The following is a 23,058-nucleotide window of genomic DNA, read 5'->3' as shown; positions in this document are numbered from 1 at the left end:
CACATAATGACTTCCTTCCAAAGAGTACAATATGAAAGTGGGGGAGCGGGGAAAGTAACTTCATAGTAGAGAAACCTGACTAAACATTACTTTAACCAGGTGACCACAGTTAATATCAACATTGATGAGTCATGTTGATAGTATGTGACCTTGATAGTATGTGACACTACACCTTTGTGTTTTCCTTCTTTCCCAAATCTCATGACCCCAGTCTAATCATGAGAAACATATCAGAAAAAAAAATTTGAGGAATATTCTAAAAATATTTGACCAATGTTCCTCAAAATTGTTAAGGACATCAACAATAAGGAAAGTCAGAGAAACTGTCACAGCCAAAAGGGGGCTTAATAGGCTGAATTGTATCCCCTTAAAATATGTTGAAGTCTGAATCCTCAGTACATCCCAAAGTGACCTTATTTGGAAATAGGGTCCTTGCAGATGTAATTAGTTAAGGCAAGGTCATACTGGAGTAGAGTGGGCCCTTAATTCAATATGACTAGTGTTCCCATAAGAAGAGGAGACACGAGACACAGACACAGGAGGAAGAGCACCATGTGCCAGAGATGACAAACTCCAAACATGAGGAACAGGCAAGGAAGGATTCTTTCCTACAGGTTTCAGAGGGATCCTGGCCTTGCCAGCACTTTGATTTCAGACCTCTAGTTTCCAGAACTGTGAGAGAATGCCTTTGATTGTTTTAAGCCATCCAGTTTGGGCTGCTTTGTTATGGCAGCCCTAGGAAACTAAAGCAAAGCCTAAGGAGGCATGCTGACTAAATGCAATGTGGTGTCCTAGATGGCATCCTGGAACAGTAAAAGGTCATTAGGCAAAAATGAACGAAATCTGAATAAAGTATGGACTTTGGTTAAGAATAATATACAAATGTTGGTTTATTGATTGTGACAAATGTACCATACTAATGTAAGATGTTAATAATAGGAGAAACTGGATGCAGGTTGTATGAGAGCTTTATTACTATTCTAAAATTAAAAGTTTATATTTAAAAAGTGTGATCTCTCAGCTAGGAGGTAGAGGGACCAGGATTTGAAACCACTTTTGATGGGCTCTGGAGCCGCAGCTCTTGTTGCATTGGTTCTACACCAAGGGTTCTCAAAGTAAGCTACATACAAAAGTCACCTGGGAAGTTAAAAAAATACTGATGTCTGGGCCCCACCCCCAGAGATTCAGATATAATCGGTTAGGAGCAAGGCCTGAGCATTGAGGTTGGAGGGTTGAAGTTCCCCAGATAATTCTAAGGTGCATACACTTTGAGAACCACGTTTCTAGGCTGCCCTGCTGGTGTCTGACTCCTAAAGAATGTTGGTAGCCTCCATTACCCAAGCTCGGGCCTTTGACTCAGGTCACACAGTCGGTGAGAAGCAGAGATGATGTGGGCACCCTGCTGCTCTAGGCCATGATCCAGAACTTCCCTGTAGCTCTCAGCAACACTCCTGCTCAGAAATTTCTACATTTGTGTTTTCCTGAAAAGAGTCTCTTTCACTTTGCAGTGGTAAACGGAAGAAGGGAAAGGCATTCCAGGCTTGGGGGGATGGCATTTGTGAAAGCAAGGAGATAAAAAGACAGTGGTGTTTGGGAGAAACTGCATGACTTGGTGTCTTTGGAGAGCCAGACAAATTGGGAGAGAAAAAGAACACCATGTGGAAGAGCTGAAGTCTCAGCCTGGGATGCGCAGCTTGGTTTTGGAAATGGGGAGACATTTGAAGTTTGGGGACCAAGGAGAGATGTAATGAAATGAAGCATTCATGCAGAGTAAGCTGAAGGCGAAGAGGTTCAAAGTAGGGAAACTTAAGATGGCCTGTGAACATCAGGCAAGGGACTTGGCTGACCCTGAACTAGGCCAGGCCTGTGGGGAGAGAGCACAAGAATCTGCTTCCTGTGGCTCTGAGAACCTAGGGCTGGACCTTAAAAGGCCAGTTTTAACAGATTCCCAACCTCTGCTAACACTTCAGGGTGAATTAGTAGAGAAGTAGAGAGGAAACAGGACAGGGACCCAAACCTGAAGGTGGTAATGGTTTCCAGGCCCCTGATCTCTCTGTGGCCTGCTGGCGTCACTGTTTGTCTCCAGAAAGGAAGGAACAGGGTTCTCTGAACTTGAGGGAAGGAGACAAACAAGGCCTTTTATAACCATCTCCCGCATCTGGTATGTGTTGGCCTTTTTTTTTCAAGATAAGGAAAATGTCATTTGGATGCAAAAACACAGGCTCAATTCCCAGCAATGAGCTTCTGATCACAGGAAAAAGAGCCAAGACCCTTTCAACACTTAGGCAGATCACAAAGCCTCCAAGGGAGTTCCCTCTGGGGAATGGGGTGTTAAGACAAGACAGTGTTACAACAAGAAGGTGTGTCAGGTCTGGACCATGCCCATGCAAGCATGCTGAATGATGAACAGATCGGTAGGGGGACGGGGCGGGGGGGGACATATCTCCCCCACCAACATCTGCCAGTCCCAGTGGAGGCCTCTGCAAAGTCACAGGTTCTGACCCCAAATCCATACCAACAGGCCAGCACCAGCCAGAGCAAGCTCCGGGGACCTGAGGGGTATGTATAGACGCAGTCCAGGCCCAAGTCTCAGAAGATGCTGACCTACTTTGGAAGTGAAGACTCTCGTCTCCCCTTGAGCTATTTATCCTGTGACATTATTCCATCTTGCCCATCTCCTGGGACTGTCTGGCTTATTTAATCTTGCTCATTAAATGTTCACACATGCCCCAGGCCTGTCACCGGGATGGATCCAAGACAACAGAATCTTTCCTTCAAACAACATCTCCCTTTGGTCTCAGTTTGCATGTCCGATGCCTAAATCCATGTTGACAGTCTAGGCCTCCCACTAAGTCTTTAATTTTAATGCATTTAAAAATTATTAAATACTTCAAACACACTGAGAAAAATGGAAACAAAAATCCACGTCCTGCAGACTTGATGAAACCACATGTCCCAGGCAAGGGACATGGACAGAATTCCAATCCAAACAGTAAGTTGGTACCATGAGAGAGAAGGTGCTTTGGTCCAATGGAAAGAGCTCTGAACCTGACTGGAGACCTGGGCTCTAGTCCAAGCTCAGCTGCCTAATGGCTCTGAAAGCTCAAGTGAACCATGCTCTCTGTGCCTTAGTTTCCACAGTTTCCCTGTGGGATTCTCCTTCTTCCCAACCTCTCTACATGGAGAGCCCCAGTGCTCTGAATCAATAATCCTACCTAACCTCATAACATTTAATATTATATAAATGTTGATAACTCCAATTTTATCTCTAGCTTGGGCCTCTCCTCTAACCTGCAGGTGTGAGCAGTCAACTGTCACCTTGGCATTTCTCACATTTAATGCCTAACAGAATGCCCAAAACACTTCTCAAATTTTACATGTCCAAAACTGAGCTCCTCATATTGCTCCCAGATCTTTTCCTACACAGCCTTCCTCATCTCAGAAAGTGGTAACTGTATTTATTCTTCCAATTGCCCAGGCCAAAAATACTTGGGGCCTTTGATTTCTCTTTCTCTCTGACCCCATGTCTGAGTCATTAGCACATCTTCTCAGCTTATCTTTAAAATAGATCCAGATTCAATCCCAGTTGCTATCACCCTGGTACAGGTCACCACCCTGGAATACACCTCTTTCATTATTCCAGGGTTCAAACCCTCCTGTGGCTTCTTGTCTCATTCAAATTAAAAACCAATGCTCTGACCCCCATTACCACACAGTAATGACTACTAAGCCTGAACTGTACTCCAACGAGATGGGCCTCCTCACAGTTGAACATTCCAACTGCTCTTACCTCAGGGCCTTTGCACATATCATTCCTCTTATTCAGTTCTTTCATCTTTTTTCAAATGTCATTTTCTTAGCAAGACCTTTCCTACTTACCTAATCTAAAATTGTAATTCTATCCCCTGCCCTTCCTATTCCTTCTGCCTACTTTATTTTTCTCCTCACTACTTAACACCATCTAATATACCACACATCTTACTTATATTGTTTATTGTCTAGTTCCTCTACTCTCCATAAAGTCAGTGATTTAGTCGTGGCTCTTCACTATATCCCCAGTGCCTAGAACAATGCCTGGCACATAATATATACTCAATAAACATGTGTTGAATAAATCAATCTTGGAAATAGGTAATATATTATGTCCTCAAAATATTACTATGACCCTATTAAGACATGTGAAAATATTGGGCTTATTTTATTTTAATCCTCACCCAAGGATATTTTTTTCCATTGCTCTTCAGAGAGAGTGGAAGGGAGGGAGAGACAGGAATCAGGCCTGCAAATGAGGTACATGCCCTTGACCAGAATCAAACCTGAGGCCCTTCAGTCCATGGGCTGATGCTCTAACCACTAAGCCAAACCGGCCAGGGCTATTGGATTTTATTTCTATTTATTTATTTGTTTGTTTGTTTGTTTGTTTGTTTAATTTATAACATGTTTTTATTGATTTCAAAGAGAGGAAGAAGAGGGAGAGAGAGATAGAAACATCAATGATGAGAGAGAGCCATTGACCAGCTGCCTCCTGCATGTTCCCCACCTCCCTGGGGATCAAGCCAGAAACCTGGACATGTGCCCTAACAGGGAATTGAACCATGACCTCCTGGTTCATAGGTCAACACTCAACCACTGAGCCAAGCCAGATGGGCTGGGCTTATTTTAGAAATCAGGAGATAAAATAAAGACTGACATTCCATCACTACCACCCCAGTCCTTGTATAACGCAGTACCTCCCAAGGTAACTGCCTTTCAAAATATAAATAACTTTAGAGAAGTCTAATCAGAGTAAGATTTATAAAAGTTTGTTTCCAGGAAGGAGGAGAAAGAAAGATGTTATGGCCACTCGGTTAAAAGGGTCAAATTCCAAACCGATTTAAGCAGACTGAAATCCTACGGTACTAGATGACCTGCTAGAGGAGTCAGGGTCAGGGCACCACCTCAAATGCTCAAGGACAAATAGGGCTAAGCAGCAGTCTGTGACAACGTCAGAGCTAGCAGGGATCCTTCAGATCACCTTCCCTCTTTGCTTTACAAATGAGGAAACTGAGACCCATGGGAGGGAAAAGACTAAGTCACCCAAGATAAGCAGCCTAGATATCTACATAACAGCAAAACCAGGGCTGAAACCCAGGTTGCCCAGCTCCTATATTAATCTCACCCACCCTCACAAAGAGGCCCTATGACCAAATACCATACAACAGGAGGATTTCATTTCCCTCCTGCATGTGGCAGTATCCACAAATGCCAAAAATGACTCCAAAGGAAATTCCTTAGCTGGGAGTCCTACTGAGAACCAGAATGGGACTTGGAAAACAACTAAATTCCTTCTGGGGTATTTCAGCCAATGGAGTAGAGCCCAGAAATCACTGGTGTTTTCTGTTTGGGGAGATTTTTTAAATATGTCTTTGAAGAATGAATAGGGGCTACAGTGCTGCTAGAAAATGAAGTCATTGCTTTGAAATATATATGAAGGGGGGGAAAAAGACTCTACGTATATTAAAATAGACCAGGTCTCAGCCTTATGCTGGGAAATTAACTTATGCCTTCCCTTTTTTTTTTTTTTCCTAAAGCATTTACCAGCAGAGCTTAAACCACAAAGAGAAAGAGCCCTTCAGGACTCAAAATGGAGAGAGGCTGTCAATTGAAAGGGAAGGGGGAAAAAAGAAGAGGAGGAGCATGTGCTCTTATCAGCAATATCACAGACAGTGTATGATTTATTCCCAACTATCACCCTCCAAGGCAGATAGCATTATTTCCATTTTGATGAGGAGGAAAATGGGGCTCGAGGAGCTTACTTACCTTGCCTAAGGCCATATAAGTGGTAAGTAGGAGAGCCTGGAATCAAGTGTTTCCTAACCCCAGATTTCATGATCTTTCCTTACTTCATGCTGTACAACCATGGTCTAGTTCCTACTTTCTCTAGGCTTTAGTTTTGATCCATGACATAAGGGCCTAAGATCAAGGAATCTCTAATATGTCCTACAGCTCTGATGGTATAAGGTCTGTTTGGAATTCACCTTAGTGATTTTTTTTTTTCCCAATGCTCCTGACCCTCAGGAAGAGTTCTCCCATTGGGCTGGTCTCTGGTCCCAATGAGTTTGAGAGAAGTGATCAAGGCAGCACTTCTTGCTGACCTCACACTGAGGATTTCAGCCTCCAGAACTATAATTCAGTGCCTGTAGGTCTCCACCTGGCTTGAACATCAAGACCAGTGCACAGAAGCTCCACTGGGAGAGGCCTAGGATCCTGGAATGTCCCCGAGTTCATTTATAGCACGTAGGGTACATCTTACAAGTTCATTGATGTGGCATGTGGCAATGTGTGCAAAGAAAGAGCTGTCACAGAGAAGTCTTTGCCAAGACAGGGCTATGCTGGTGAGCAAGCCTAGAATCCCCATCTGTAGCAAGTATAAGGGACAACAAGGGAGACAGAGGGGCCTCCGTAGATTGTAGACATCTTCCTACAGAGCAGGAAGAGACTTAGTGCTTTAGGAAAGAGTTCTGGACTAAAACTAAAACTAAGTCAGTGTTGGACTCCTTGCTCTGACACTCTCTGACAGTGGGATCTGGGGTAAGTCACGTCCACACTGGGGTCACGTTCCAGCAGGGAGGATAGCCATAGACAAGTAATTATAACAAAGTTTGATAAACATCCTGCAAGGTGGTAGAGCCAAAAATGGAGACTCTCAGAGCAAGATAAAGCCAACATTGCAGGCAGGAGCTGGAAGGCTTGAGGAAGGGTCATGTCCCCAGGGGAGGGAGGGAGAGTGAGTAAGGAAGCTGATCCCTAGTCCTAGAGAATCCAAGGCAGGTTAGCGGGGAAAACCTCAGGGCTTGTTATTATAAGACCAGCTGGGGACAGAAGCCTGTTCCTCAGTTCGAAGGCAGTATACCAGGCAGCACAGGTGGATCACCTGGGAGTCTTATTCTAATTCAGATGCTCAGGACCCACGCCCAGAGATTCTGATTCTATTGGTCTGAGGTGGAAACTGGGCAATGATATTTCTTTAAAAGCTCCCCAGGATTTTCCACATGCAGCCAGGGCTGAGAACTTTTGCACTAAGTAGAGATCTCTGAAAAACAGGGCCCACTGGATCCCAGCACCCCAAGTCAGGGCTTTCCAGATAGAGGGCACTCAGGATATGTGGCCTGAACAAAGAGATGGATGCTGTGTGACTGAAGCAAAGGAAGTCACCAGTCCGTTACTAGAATCAGAGCAAGGGCAGGACTAAGACTGACCTTATACTGGTTCCCTGACCAAGGGCTGCCTGCATCCCAACTGACTATGGACACAATTGGCCCAAGCTTTGAAGCTGGAGGAAGATAAAGCCTAATGTGGGGACCCCAGAAAAGAGAGCGAGGGGATGAGAGGTATCCAGCAGCCCATTACAGATCAGGAACAGTATGGTGAATCTGAGACACACATTAATGACTACTAAGCCTGATTGAAGATATCCCATCTTTATTAACGTATCCCATATTTAGATAAGTGGACTTCTACCCTCCACCACCATAGATGGTGGTGACTTTCCATTAAAAAGGGGACCAGTGGAGAAAGGGAAAAAGGAGTCCAGTTATTAAGAGAGATGAGGTAAGGAACCTCAAAAGTGCAGGGAAGCATCCCACTTCTCCTTTCTGCCTCCCCCCACACCCCTACCATCAGAAGTCTTCTCTCTTCCCACTCCAAACCATACTGCATCCCATTTTAAAGAGATGTAAGGTCCTCCCACATATCTCTGCACTTGTGCATAGGCACATCTCTAATGCTTCCTCTCTTACTAATGACCCCCATCCCTGTGGTTCTAGGTGGACAGCTCATGTTTGGTGAGAGGGTCCATGCATGGCCCATGTGAGAAGACCTCTCGATGAGGGTTTCGGCAAAGAGCCCAGGAGACCAGGCTCCTGCTCCTGTGTCCCAGCCATCAGAACTTCTGAGAATCACACTTGGTCCCTGAACTCTGAAGACGCATTGTTATAATGGGAAGTCATTACATTTGTTTCTTAGGTATTTTGTTATGCTTCTAACACTCTACCTTCTAAACCTCCCCTAAATTCTCTGCCAGTTCAAAAACACAGGGTCGGAAGTCTAGCTCTACGGGACTCCACCCCAAGCAACATCTCTGATCCAGGCAGACCCCAGAATTCTCCCTAAGCAGAGGGAAGCCGGAAGCGGGGACCCCGTGGACCCAGCAGCAAAATGACAGCCTAGTGCCCCTGCCTCTCTCTTCAAAAGGAACCTCTGCTGTGTGAATCAAGGCAGAGCTGTGGCTGAGGCTCATACACTAGACAGAGACTAATTTAGGCTGCAGCTCCAAATGTGGGAGATAGTGAGGGGTAGGGGTGGGGCTTAACAAGAAAGCAAGGATGCACGCCTAGCTGTGGGAAGGCCTTTTGAGATCAGCTAGTCCTGTGATTTTCGAATGTTATTTAAAGCAGTTGACCTTTTTCTCATATGAATTTTTAAATGGAACACCATCTAAGGTGGAGCTGTTCTGATTAAAGCAGCAGGAGGAGGTAGGAGTTGGGGATGGGTGGTTTGACCAGGATGAAAAACCCACTCACTCAATCTACCTTCCAAATCCAAAAGTCCCTGAGGCTCTTAAGCAGAAATTTGGGGACCTGGGTTTCACTTTGCAAAACCAATGGTCTAGCCCAAACCTGAGATATCATAGGTGGAAAAGCTGGGTGGTCTGTCCCGGGAACCCGCAGAGTCAGCGGCAACACCAGTGCTAGAACTTAACCCCACTCCCAACCCAACCCAGGTCTCTCTCCCCTGCTCCCACTAGCTGGCTGGGTCCCTGGCCTTGGGAATCTTAGACTGAGCTGCGGAAGGAGAATTGCAGGTAGATGATCAGCAGCAGGACCGTGGCCCAAAACAAGCACCAGGGGATAGAGCAGAAGTTGGAGCCAGAACCCATCTCAGCTTGCGGTTTGGAGGGGCTGGGTGCCGGCTTGAACGTGTAGGTGGTCGCCTCCTCCTCCAGCAGCTTCTGGCTGGGCTTCCAGTGCACGATGCCCTCCTGGCAGGCCTCGCAGAACTCGCCGCGGTGCCGCCGGGTGTCCTGGCGGCCGGCCACGTGGATGCGGTACTGGCCGCCGCGCTCGCCGTAGCACTGCTCGCGCAGGCTGGTGACCAGGTTGTCCACCAGGCCCTCGATGTTCTCCTCCAGCATGCTGGACTCGTCCAGATGTGCCGTGCCGCACTCGTAGCACAGCTGCTTGAAGACGCGCATGCGCACGGAGCCCGCGCGCTGGGCGCGGTCCAGGTGCATGTGGAAGAGAATGACCACGTGCGGCGACTGCCAGGTGTGCCAGCACCAGGAGCAGTGGAACCTGCGGGGGGACGGGGGGAGGAAGAGAGGAAGGAACTGAAGTAGTGGAAACAGCCTCAGGAAGCGGGGAGGGTCAACAGGCAGGGCGTGGAGGCGGTGTATTTGTGGTCCCCTGGGTTCATTAGCTTTCCCCAGGTGGCTGCCCAGCCTGCCCCTGTGTGTGCGCCGCTAGGCCCAGAGCGAGCCTTACGATACACCTGGCATCCAGCAATGCTCTGCCAGTCACCAGGCCCACCTCCTCTGTGCTCTGCAGAGGCCTCGGTCCCTCCATCCCAATGCCCTCGGGCGTTGCCCCTGGGCCTTTGGCTCTGGGCAACTTTCCTCATCTGTAAAACATGAGGAAAGTGCACTAGATGAGTTGGGATGGCCTGCATCATATAGGAATCTCATGAGCTATCCACATATTCTTACCTATCAACACTGACTGTGAAAAGGCTAGGCCCAAATCAAGAGAAAATATTATTATAGCCTCTCAGCCTCCAGCCAGAGACAGGATTAATGTATCACAAGGCCTGGAAGTGCAGGCAATCCATGCCCAGAGTGAGCTCACTGGGGCCAGCTGGGGATCACAGGTCACTGGTCACCAGCCGGTCGGGAGGAGCCACAAGCCCTCTCCACTTAGAGCAGCAAGCCTTCCAAGTCTTGAAGAAGCTCCTGGGTCCTGCCAGGAAGTGTCTAGCCTTTTGCACCCCCGGCAAGTGTCCAGCTGTTTGCACTCCTCCCATCAGCCAATTTAAGGGCTTCACAGTTTCATTCTCATCTCTTCTCTTTTACTCATATCCTTTGAGGACTATTTCTCCTCTTTCAGACCAAACTACAAAACTTGGATTAGAAAATATCAAGACTTTAGAAATTACCTAATTAACCCTTTGTTTTACTCTGAGGCAGAGAAAATAAGAAAGCAATCCATATACATGTAGCTAGTTAGATGCAGAGCCAGTACCCAGCACAGTGCAGGTGCCCAATAGAAGTTTCTTGAATTGAGTTGAATAGACTGAACCAGGGCAGGAAGGAAGGCCTTGCTTCTGATCCTCAGAGAGCCCCACTCAGCCTCCCTATCTTATGTCCCAAAGGTAATTTTTTACATAATAGACCTACGGACAAGAGTGATGGAAAGTCATCTCAGATATTATTGTACATACCTAGGGGTCTTTATTGAAATGAAGATTCTGACTCAGAAGGTCTAGAATGGGGTGCAAGTTCTTCATCTTTAACAAGTTCCAGGTGATTTTGCTGCTGCTGGTCCATAAAGCACAAAGCAAGGATCTAGGCTAACCCCTCCTTTTGCAAATGGGAAAGTGAGGTCCGAGATGGAAATTGAATTGCTCAAGGGCCATGGAGCTAAGAGTAGAGCCAGTTTCTAGCACACTTCTTGTGTTCAGTATTTTATATTAAGTCAAGCTGAATTAAATAGACTGAAATGGAACTGTCCCAGAACCAGAGCACTTGACCTCTAATAGACCTCAAGCCATCCTTCTCTTCACCATTTCAGATTATATCTGAAAGTATGTAAAATGTCAGAGTTTAGAACTAAAGAATATATTCAACCTCTTTTCTAGAAGGGGAAACTTGGACTCAGAGGGGGAAGATTACCCAGGTGCTCAGTGGAAAAACGGGAGTCAACTTCAAGTGCCCCAACCCCCAGTTAGGGGCCCTTTCTCTGCCTCCAGTCGACACAGACCCAAGAGCAAGACTAACTCTTAGCGCCTGGGTTCTCCCTGTCTCTCTCTTCTTGGAAGGTGTCCCAGCTGCTGCCTGCAGGGCCCCTGCTCACTGGACTACTCACCTGCCTGAGGCATGCAGTTCCAGGTACTGCTTCCAGCCGGGGGCCAGCACATTGTGCTTGAGGTTGGGGTCTATAATGAGGTCCCAGCTGTCTGCCGGCTTTGCCACCTCCATCTTCTCGTAGAAGGCTTTCTTCCACTCACCTGTGGTCACGCTCTTACACATGGTCTCGTCAGTGGTGAGGGAGGGCAAGCTGCACCTGAGCGAGAACACGGAGAGTGAGGGCAGGTGCAGGGCAGGGCAGCGCAGTCTCCACGGTCTAAAAATCCTCATCTACAGGACCAGGAGGAAGCAGGACCCAACTCCCTCCTTTGTCCGCAGTGGAACCTGTTTCCACGGCAACCAGGCAGGGCGCCAGAGACAGAGCTTGGGGAGAAGGAAGTCTCCAGAAGAATGCTTCAGGGCCCTGGGGCTGCGGAGGCAGGGTTTGTGTGTCTAAGTGACCCAAGACAGAGTGGGGGTCCTGAAAGGAGGCTGAGCTTCAGACCATCTCACTCTGGCCTGCGAAGGGCACGCGGAGATGAGGACCTGGGAGCTCGCTCAGCTTCACCTTGCTGCCCCTGGGGGCGTCATCAGCCTCTGTCTGCTATGGCAACCACGATGCCTTAGGGAGCCCAGGAGAAATAAGGGATGAGAAGATTATACCTGTTAATAGATGAAGCAATAATAATAAACTCTTTGTACCCCCGCCTATCTTGTGACCAACACTTTGCCATTTACAGAAACTATTGGAGGTCTCTTGACCCACAATTTTTATTTCCACTGTACAGATTAGGAGCCTGGGACTCACCTTGCTTATAAATGGTAGAGCTCCTATCCAAATTCAAGTTATCAAGCCCCTACCAAGTCATTATTTTATTCATTTCAAACATACCCATGTGCCGGGCTCTCTGCCTGGTGGTTGTAACTGGTTATATACCCCCTGGCCTGAATGCAGCAGGATCTGTGCCGTGACAGCCATTTACAAGGGCAACCCTGTGCGCAAAGGTGGGAGCCATTGCATCAGCCAGGCGGAGCACAGAAGATGATTTCCAACTTCACTGTAGAAGAGGAACACAATATCCACAGAAAAAGCAGCCTTTACAACAGGTGTCTCTCCTGCTATTTTTTTTTTTTTTAAATAAATCCCTTAATCTTGTTCCTATACCTTTCCTTTTGCATTCGGTGCTCACCGCAGCTTTGTGATATGACATTATGAACCTCATTTTACAGATTATATAATGGAAATCCAGAGTGGTTAGATAGCTTATTTACTAGCACTTAACTAGTTCATCTGTATCCCTATCCAGTTCTCTTTCCACAGTAGCATGATAGCTCCATCCCTGGTTAGCCTCAGATGCACATGGAGACTTTAGCGTGTGCATTTTGCAGCTCTTAAAGTGTAATGTTTTAAAGTCTATTCCTCTTGCATGTCTGAGAGGGTTGGATGGACGTGGGGTGAAGATAAGATGCCAAGGAGGGGGGAATCTAACCAAGTCAGCTACAGAATAGCCCATCAGAGCAAAATCTGTATGGAAGAATATTCCTGAAAGTAATTTATCAATGATCCATATACAGGAGCGTATTTATTGACTGACATCTTTATCTTATTAGGTGTGGCTAAAACATTTATTTTTTAATAAATTGTTTTTTCTTTATAAAAGTCATACAGGTTTATTATAGAAAAATTGTAAAATATAGATAAAATGAGGCAAAAGTAAGACTCTTACCAATACCCATGCTCAAGGTTATCACCATTAATATTATGATATGTACACCTTGCCTGCCATTTCCTGTACATATATGTGTGTATATATGTGTGTATGTGTGTGGGGGGGCATATATGTCTGTACATGTATACACATTCTACATACCACACTGTAATGTGTTTTTTAAATAACAATATATCATGAGTATTTTTCTAGGCCTTTAATAATATTCCATCTTGCAGGCTGCCTATGTTCTGTTATATGGTTGGGCATAATTTATCTAGCCAGTCCTCTGTTTGGGGACATACACTTTTTTTAATCCCCCACAATTACACTCTTGCTACCTATTTGTATAAAATTTACTGATGATGCTCATGGACCTGCATTCCAGGCATCAGAGACACTGCTTCCTGCAGCTGGTAAACATATCTCTTTGCTCTCTGCAGAAGTGACTGTGGACAGCCTACAGATCCTGAAGTTTAGTGATGAAATAAAAGGGTCTAAATCTCCCGTCTGGTACTGGAGACCATCTTCCAAGTGCTCATCTGTATGAATGCTTGACTCCTTGATGTCCTTTATTTTAGTCTCAGCTTACTCATCTTAGCAATGGGATAATTAGGAAGCAGTATATAGAGTGATTAAAAGCACGAGCTCTGGAACCATGTGCCTGGGGGTTTTTTGGGGAGTTGTGTATGTTTTTGTAATTCCCTTACATCTTCCTAAGTAGCTATGCTAATATATGTAATGTGTATTATTTCATTCTGGGAAAACGTGTGTTGGTTTTTTATATGAATATATTTTAAATTTGTATAGTAACAGCAGTCACTATATAGTACATACTATATATCAGACATTGTCCTAAGTGCTCAATACATATTATTTTATTTTATCCCAATAACCTCTACAGGTAGGTAACAGCAGTTGCAGCTCCATTTTGCACATATGTAAATTAAGCAAAGAGGTTAGATAACTTGCCTGAGATTCAACAGCTAATAATTAATGGAACTTTGAACCTATATAACTTTGGAGACCCAAAGCCCCAGCATAATCACTGAACTGCCCATCATGGAATCTAAAAACATTTTCTAAATAAATGTGTCTTTCTGCTTTCTCACCAGCTGGATATGGTCATTCCAGACTCCGAGAATTGAAATTCATATTCGTTCAGCAAATGGTTCACTAGGCAGCACTGAGGCCACGGCCCCCAGGAAGAGGAGTGAGGTGTATTTGAGCAGCCAGGCTCCTGTTCCTACTATGGAGGCCACCTCTGCTGCTGAACCTAATGGAGCAACAGTGTCCACAGACTCCTGATGACCAGCATAAACTTTTTACAGCTGAAAGAAAAATTCAACTTGAAATCTTACCAAAGAAAACATAGTACATAAAGCCATCTCTAGGTACACCATTCCTGCAAAGCCATAATCATTTGATTATGGGCACCCTGGTTCAGTGGAAAGAGCACTTAACTGGGAGTCAGGAGATATAAATGCACATCTCGGCTCTGCTACTGGCTGGCTCTATAACCTCCAGCAAGTCACTTCTCTTGGCTTCAGTTTGTCCAGCTGTTCAATGAAGAATTAGAGTAGATGGTGATGCTGAGTTCCCTTCTGACTGTAACCATATGTGGTTTGAAAGAGCTTTATACTTACAAACCTGAATCCTTGGAGGTAAAGCGGTAGGGTGGAGGCCACTAAGTAGAGGAGGGAAGCTTTTAATGGGGCATTGCAGGCTGTGCCAGGAGGGGGGTTTGTCTCTCTGAGGGCTGCTATGTAGCTAAAAAGTGGAGGAGGGTCACTCCACTAGCTTTTACTGCACACAGTAAGAAGGATGGAAATGGAATCAGAGCCACTGAACGCTAACAATGGAAAGGATTTTTAAGTTTATTAAATTTTTTATCCTTCAAGTCAGTATCCTTGCCTCTGAATAAAGGCTGTCAAAGCCCAGAGAAGTAAAGCGATTTAACCAGCCGCAGGCAGAAGTGTGATGGGAGATGCCTCAGGTTGCAGCCGTGGGCTAAGGTGAGAATGGAAGCTGGGGACATTCCCAGAAAGCATGTAGCTGAGGAACTTGTCTTGGGGCCAGAGTGTATTATCCAACACCAGGAGCAAATTCTCTAAAAGTGTTTTGCATTTGTTGCTACAATAAACATTATGATGAAAAACAAGAACACAGAAAGTAAGACTCACCAGAGTTGTGTGTGTGTGTGTGTGTGTGTGTGTGTGTGTGTGTGTGTGTGTGTGTAACCAGCTGATGCAACCCCCAGTGGCACAAATTAAGTTTAATTTAGAACCTGAGCTTGCTACGCAGAGGCCAATATAATGCATCCTTCCATGTAGCAAAACGTTTTATCTAATAAAATAATATTTCAATCAAGACAAATAACCCTATGGTATTGCAACTTGCTCTCTATCAAATAAGCTCTGATGCCCTGAAATCTACAATTTTGAGATTGCCAGTCTAGATAGACATCTTTGAAACCAATGGCCTCACCTTGGCCAATTTCTACAAGTTTAAGTTTTGAATAATTTAAGTTCATAAAATGGTTTAAAACTAAATTCCAACTAGAAAATAGAGTGATAAAAATCAAAAGAAAGGAAGCCATGTCTCTAATTTGTTGTTTGAGCCATTTTCTTAGTTCTGTGTGCCACCATCATGCAAGGTTGTCTCTTTACCTGAATCAATGTGTCCTCCAAGTTTTTCTGTTCAAGTAAACTCAACAGAGTCTACAAAAGAAGGATGCACAAGTGAGGGCAGGGAAATCAACCCCTGCCCTCACACTGTGGGGCCACAACCCTGGGTTACTTACTTAGTGAGGCACTCAAGTTTCCCCGTGATCTGGTCTCAGTGTAACATGCCAAGCATAGCTCCTAGCACCTATCTTTTCTTAACCCACCTACCCATGACTCTTTTCCCAGAACAAGACCTACTTTTTTCTTCTTCTTGCTGTTTCTTCCACCTGAATTGCCTTGTTCCCATCTTCACAGAGCATCATTTTACCCAACCTGGTATGCGCAGTCCCCTATTCTGGGATGGGGGCAGGAATTTCTTATGTTCTCTGTGGTGGCCCACATTTTCCATACCACATTTATAAGAATTGCTAGCATTAGTAAGCACGTACTGTATGTCAAGTAGGCACCCTGCTAAAGGTTCGTATTTTATCCTCACATCAACCCTATAAGGTAGATCTTGTTTTTCTACCTTTTGTGGATAACTCAAATAAGCCTACCCTGGGTCACTTGGCCAGCAGGTGGTAAGGGAGGGATTTGAACCTGGACAGTCTAATGGCAGTACCCACTCTCTTAACCACTGTGCCAGGTAATGGCAGGATTATCTGCCTTCCTCCAAGAAAAGAAACTTTTTAATCTCTCTGAGATTAAGTTCCTCCTCTGGTTTACTCACTGGCACTTTGAGTACAGCATCAAAGAAAGTTGGTGTTGAATGAATGAGTTGCAATCCTTCCTGTACTGAGAAGAGTCCCCCACTGTTCCTGGTGAGAATATTCCCTCTCTCTTATTGGCCACTACAAATCCTTTCTGGTGCCTCTAGTACACTTGCCATGTTATTTTGAGTATGAGTGAGCTATGACTATGATAGCAATTCTAATAGTTTACATGTCTCTTAAGGGCAAGACTGTGTCTACCAGAGCCACAAGGGCCCAGTGCTCTCTCCTCTGGGAACCCAGGCTGATGTACAGCAGGAGAGGAGGGATCTCTGAGCCCCAAGAAACCTGACTGCACTTCTTGCCCTCAGGAACCTCCACTCAGATAGGAAAACGAGGTCACACATCCTTGGTCCCCCTGACAACAGAAGCTAAGAACAGAAGCTAAGAAACATATGCAAACTTATTCTCCACCTGCTGAGTAACCCACCACTTAGAGATTGTCAAGGTCTTGATGATCTCATTTTCACTCTGAGGTAAGAGGCAATGATGTGTCCCTTGGGTAATAAGATCTGTAGACATTTTATAGATTACTGAGCTAAGTAACTCATCAAGTGGAGGGGACATTTGCTAACACATTAGAGTGCGTCAATGTTGCTCCTGGGCTCTTCCTGCTGACTATCTCAGTGTCACACCTGCTGTCAATGATGCCACAGATTCAGGCACCTCGGTCTTACAAGAGATGAAGACTGGATTCTGGAATCAGCCTGTCTGCATTTAAATCTTGGCTTCAACTCTTCCTGGATGTGTGACAATTAGCTAAATGACTTAATCTCCTTAAGTCTCAATTTCCTATCTATAAAGTGAACAAAAAATACTTTTGAGGATTAAATGAGATAATATGCTTAGATAAATACTTAAGATAGTATTTGGCATATAGTAAATGTTGAGTAAACTTAGTTATTATGTAATCTCTGGACTGGAATGCGCTTCAAATTTCATCTAGATCAACTGCCAATTCCAAACAAAGAATGTTCTCTCTAACCTTATCTGCACTTCCAGCTTTTTCTTGGATATCTCCTCTTACAGTTAACTCATTATTTCATAACCTGTCTGATTTTGAGAAACACTGTCTTTCATCAAACTGTTTCAATGAGTTGAGTCATCTGTTTTCCTATTTTATTCATACAGTGATCTTAGTGGTCTTCTGGACCCACTTTAACTAAGTGCCATACCACACCCACACTTACCTCTTCACTTTATAACACCCTTCAGATACTTAAAGGCAGCAGCTAACACAATCCTTAGAGCTTTTCCAGTCCTTCTTTCAAGACATAGCCTCTGAATTGGCTCTGTGACTAAACTTTAATTTAATACAGAATGCTAAAGTCATGAGGTCTCCAGGGAACAGCTCCACACCTGCAGCTCCCTGCTATCCTCAAGGTATTAATACATGAAAACATCTCCAGGGTAAGACCCCTTGGACTTCTGTCCCACTCCATTGTTTTCATTCTATGCTTTATCCCAAGTCTGTAAAAGACATTTACTTTGGGAAATCAGGACTTCTTTATTCATAATGCTGTGGGGCTTGCAGACCTGGACAGACTTTGAAGTAGTTCAAAATGACTCCCTCTGTCTACATTCTTGCTGCCCTCCTCATCTCTGCCTATCAAAACCTGGCCTTCATCTCATGCCCAGTTCAAGACACCTCCCCCAAGGAGCCCTCCCAGATTCTCTGCTGAGGATATCTCCCCTGCTTGACATTTACTATGTGCCAAATACTATCCTAAGTATTTTACTGGCTCCTTTATTATTTTGGTCATTATCTCTTTGTACTTTGTATGAAGGCCAAGCCCATGTCTGACCCGCCTCTGTCCCATTTATCACTGTGGCTGCAGAATGAAGGAGTTGATTGAGTGGGTGAAGACAGAACACCCATGCTGTGTACATCTCCTGGTATCACTGCAGATCTCCACCCAGATTCCTCCTGTCTGCAGATGCCCTCATCCCTTAGCCGAGAATACTGGGAATGCTGACGGCTCCCTGGGAATTGCCCTTCACAGCAGAATTCGGACAACTTGCAGGGCTATCTCGGTTTCAGAGCTCCTCCTAAGACCACCCGAGTCTCAGTGACAGCTACATTGCATGACGGTTTCTTGCCTGGCCAATTCTGCCTTCCTCGCCTGCCTACAGGTGCAACCCCTGAGAGTGATTTTCAGTACATTCTGCGTGCAACTCTCCAGCTGGGAGTCCGCTTCCAGGAAACTCACCCCCAAAGGCACCCTTAAACTCTACATAGGATGTCAGTACTGCCACACGCCGGGTGCATCTTGCCTTCCTCTACAAGCCTCAACAAGTGAACATGGAACCTAGGGAATCTGATGTAAGACATGAAGTCAAAGAGAGGGGACTGCAAAGAGGAGAAACTTCCTCAGGGGGCCCAGGGGCTGAGAGGACCTGGAACTTTAGACCCCGACATACCCGCCATGGTACGGGATGGAGAAGGAGGGGATATTTAAAATCATCAACCATGTCATCCTTAGTAGGGGCTCTAGACTGAAAGGGATAAAGGGAAATAGGGAAAGTAAGGTGCAAAGGGAGGAAAAAAGGGAGGGAGGGCAAGTAGAGGGGAAGAAAGAGGAGAGAAAGGGTATGGAATAGTGAGAGGCTCAGAGGGACAAGGGAGCCAAGGGAAGGAAGGAACAGCTGGAGAGAAAAGAAGGGAAGCAGATTCTTTTAAAGCATGCTTTTAATTCCCATAGTGCCCGCTTTTAAGTTTGTACTTCCTTTACATCTTTAGAGTATTCCTATGCTTTTCTGTAGCTTTTTTTTATAGCTTGCATTTGGATTGGGTTTTTATTTTAATTTGGCTTGATTTGGTTTGTTTTTTGTTTGTTTTCCTATTTGCTCACATTTGAAAGAAGATGCATAGAGGCCCAATGTTTCCTAGCAGGCAGGTGGCCCGGGTTCCCCTCATTCAGATGACACCCCAGAGCGAGGTGACCGTCTTGTGGGCACGCAGCAGGAGTAACTCACCCAGACCGAGAAGGAATCCTTCACTTCTTCCACTGCCCGACTGTGTGACTATGAAGAGGAGATAAGTTTGGGCCACCTTATGGACATTCATTACACAGAGCCACAATGAAAAGAAACAAAAGCCAAGAGGGCACTGAAAAATAATTTATATTTTTATCGGCATCTTTCAGAGAGGTGTTGGATGGGAAATTACATTGTATAACACAAAACAAAATGTCCTTAATTTCCTTTTCATCTATACACTTCCCACTTACCATAGCAGCTATCCCTCTAAAATCTTTCTTTTCTTCTACCAAACCAAACCACACAAAAACACATCCCTTGCTGGCTCTCCTCAGTACCTCCCACAACCAAACCTGTTGACTTACTAGTTCTCCGTTACTCCTGTGCAGGGAAGGAGCAGGGCAGCGCTGTGTCAGAGAACCAAGCCCCTAAGTGCACCACCCCAGGCTCCCTCTCCGCCAGGCTATTTTTATATCTTGTGCCAGGAAGAAACTAACACAGACTCTTCCTCTCTTTTCTCCCACCCAGGGAATCGCTGTATCCAGTGGATGTGGTGACTTAGAGATGGAGGTGTTGACATGGCCTGGAGAGAGGAATGGAGGGAGGGGAGTGTCAAATCTGCTTTCCAACATCATCATGACCAACCTTGCCATTCTGTTTCAGTGTGAAAAGTTTATTTTAAGCCTCCCCACACTTCACTTAGTAGAAAATTTCCCAGACACTGGCAAAGGGTCCATCACCATCTCTATTTCCCCAGTGCTGTGGTAATTGTGTCCTTGGTGTGTTTTAGCACATTTTGATGGGAAGTAGGTCTGTAAGTTCCCCAAGCTACCACAAATAGAACCTCTCTGGAGGAAAGAATCCTGAATTCAGGCCCCAGGTTCTCCACAGATGGAGATCAACTAAATAGAGGACTACAAAGCATCACCCTCAGGGAATGGGTTTCCAGTCAGCCCCCAAGACATCAGGGACCAAACCCAGAAGGCTCCTTTCCTATGAAAGAATCCTGTGCAGGGTAAAAGTGGCTGTTCCTCAGGCTTCGACCAGGGGCAGCCTGACCTCAGTTTCTCTTTAAATGACAGCCACACTTGACAAAGTTTCTGATTAGCTAATACATTGGCTATGCGTAGAGTCAGGCTTTACTTTTCTGCTGCTATGTTGTTTTTTCTTTTTTAGAAATGTTGCCAGTGATTCTCATGTAGTTTTGTTTCAGGAAACCTGGGTTTAAACATTAAGGTATAGTGGACATCTGGTGTGACTCAGCCTTGTCTTACAATTAGAAAGAGACATACCTACATGGTAAGTATGTGGATGGGCTTCTGTTAGTAGCTAGGTTGGTACCTATATATTAATTCATATGCATAAGTGACTTCACAGTGACAGCCAAGTTAAACTTTAGTGTTTGTCTGTAAGGCATTAGGGGTTTGCACTATGAAGGTTTGGTGCCATATTCTACACAGGTCCAACTCCAGATGGCCTTGTGTTCAAGATGAGTACTACAAGAGCTGGACGAGTAATTCGAAAATTATATTCACTTGCTTCTCCAAAAGAAGACAAAAGCTTCAAAGTCACAAGCTGCAGCAACATTTCTCACATTCCTGTTTCTCCCCGCTGCTTTCTACCTCTGTGCCTTCTGGTTCCTCTCATTTGCTACCTCCACCTCTCCACCAGGTTGGCCCCCTCCAGCCCTTGTGGCCACTTTCCTCACCTCTCACCCCCCTATCCTTCTCCCTAGGTCATTTTTCTCTGCTGTGAAATTCTTTTCTTACAAAAGTCTAGAAACTGGGCTGGCAGTGAGTTTAGAGTGCAAGGGATGGGGGGAGCACAGGGAAAGCTGGGGAAGGTTGGTCTGACATTACGGTGTTCACTTTGGCTGGCTGCCACAAGAGGAAAGTATATGGATCATTCCTGATTAATATCAACTTTCACAAGAGCCTTATGCTTATAAATGATAAAGATGCAACCATAAATTTATTTTATTTAGTGCCTCACAGGGCATTATCATAATAATAAAAATAAATTTATGCCCTAACTTTCTTGAAAAAGAGTGTGAAGTATCTTTCATAGATATGTAAAATATAACAATATGTGCTATATTTTAAAACAGCCAAAAACATGTAATGAAATAATATAGCATTTCCCTTCAATACAGCAGTTTCAGGTTTAAAAATCTATTGCCTAAAATACACTGGCAACAATATAAATGATGTAAACAAAAAGCTATTCATTGCAATGTTACTTGTAGTAGCCAAAGATTGAAAACAATCAAAATGCTGATCAGTAGGGTGCTAGATGAATAAAATATGGAACACCCGCCCAATGGAAAACTATGGAGCTGAGCAGAGGTATGAGGATTGTCTCTGTAAGCTATTATAGAGTAATCGCCAGGGTATACTCTTAACTTAAAAAAATAGAAAACGGAAAAGCTAAAGAGCAGAACTGTATATACAGATTGCTATCTTTTATCTAAGGATCAGAGATAAATATTTACATATGTCAAAAATAAATGGAAGGATAAAAAGAAAAAGAACATTTTTGCCTCTTAGGAAAGGAGGAAACAGGGTGGCTCAATCATGAATAGAAAGACAGCCAGACATTCTGTGCCTCCTGATATAGTGCTATAGGAATTGTACAATGCTGACCATGTAATATTCATATCAAAAAATTAAGTCTGGATCTGATCAAGCCTCTAGATAATCTAAAGGAAATACAGGATCTGGGGAGAATATCTGAAACACCACCACAGGATGCTATCAGCAAAGTCCGAAATGTGGAAAATTCTACAAGAAACATGATTTTTCCCCCCTCAAATAAATTAACAGCAAAAGGAAAATAAGGGAGAGGGGAACTATTAGAAATTAAAAGAGAATCGAGATGTGCAGCCAAATGTGATGTGTGGACCTTCTTTGAATACTGATTGAATCAAATGGACTATAAAAGACATGCTTGAGACAACATGGGAAATTTGATATGGACTGAATTAGATAAAAGAGGAATGAATGATGTAAATATGGCAAAATCTTGATAACTTTCACTTGGGGGATGGATATATGGAGGCTTATTGTATTATTTTCTTTACTTTTAACTATGTTTGGAAATTTCACACTAAAAAACAATTCAATTAGTAAAAACAAACAGAAGGTAAAAAAGAGTAAAACTATAAATAAGACAGATCCAGAACTGAAGTCTGTGCACAAACGAATTTCATGTATTCCTCTACATGTGCTACAGGGGTGACCACAAAACTAGCTCTACGTATGTAGCCACCAATGTGAAATATGAGATGGGAATAGTGAGAAGGTTCTCAGGGACTATACAGCAAATACAAACAAGACTTTGGGGTAGAGCACCATTTCTGATGCTAAGTCCTAAGCAAAACCTCTCCTATGGGTCTTCATTAGAGAGCCACTGAGAGGTGTTCAAAAAGCATTATCCTCAACAACACATTCACAACAAACCCAGCAAGGCTTCCCTGGGGCTGTAACTGACCTCCCGGGCCCACACTTCACCATCTAGCTCTTAGTTCTGTGAGGCTGTGACCTTCAGAACTGCCTAGAGCTCAACCATGGGAAGCAGCAGAGACATATCACCCACTCATTTCATTTTGTTTTCTCTGGAGTGCTCGGGACTGAGGATGGCTCTCTGTTCTTCCCCACTGGGAATTCTTTGCAGAGCCCATAGTCGGTCCTTCATAATACTCTCCAAATGAAAAAATGTGGACTGGATTATTAAGGGGACTATTCAAGGACTCAAATGCTTCATGCTTTCAATTTTACAATGGTTTCCAGACTGAACTCTGTTAAAAATATGTTGAACATGCCCTTTACCTAAAGTAA

The 23,058-nt window shown here is 44.5% G+C and overlaps 1 protein-coding gene across 1 annotated transcript; it reads right to left on the bottom strand.

Moving 5' to 3' along the window:
- Window positions 1-7,446: 7,446 nt before the first annotated feature.
- RTP1 (receptor transporter protein 1) lies at window positions 7,447-11,399 on the bottom strand. The gene is made up of 2 exons (XM_081138730.1): window positions 11,118-11,399; window positions 7,447-9,332 (listed from the first exon to the last, which is right to left on the bottom strand). The coding sequence occupies exons 1-2, from the start codon at window positions 11,387-11,389 to the stop codon at window positions 8,813-8,815; spliced, it is 792 nt and encodes a 263-aa protein (XP_080994856.1). The 5' UTR covers window positions 11,390-11,399; the 3' UTR covers window positions 7,447-8,812.
- Window positions 11,400-23,058: the final 11,659 nt, after the last annotated feature.

The sequence above is a fragment of the Miniopterus schreibersii genome, assembly GCF_964146895.1.
Source record: "Miniopterus schreibersii genome assembly, chromosome: 5".
Lineage (NCBI taxonomy): Eukaryota > Metazoa > Chordata > Mammalia > Chiroptera > Miniopteridae > Miniopterus > Miniopterus schreibersii.
This window is presented reverse-complemented; position numbering and strand designations above follow the sequence as displayed.

Excerpts from the sequence above, each read along its gene's own strand:
- RTP1 (XM_081138730.1), bottom strand. The coding sequence starts at position 11,389 with ATGAGGATTTTTAGACCGTGGAGACTGCGCTGCCCTGCCCTGCACCTG. Across the intron at positions 9,333-11,117 it reads GAACTGCATGCCTCAGGCAG|GTTCCACTGCTCCTGGTGCT; the intron begins GTGAGTAGTCCA and ends GTCCCCCCGCAG.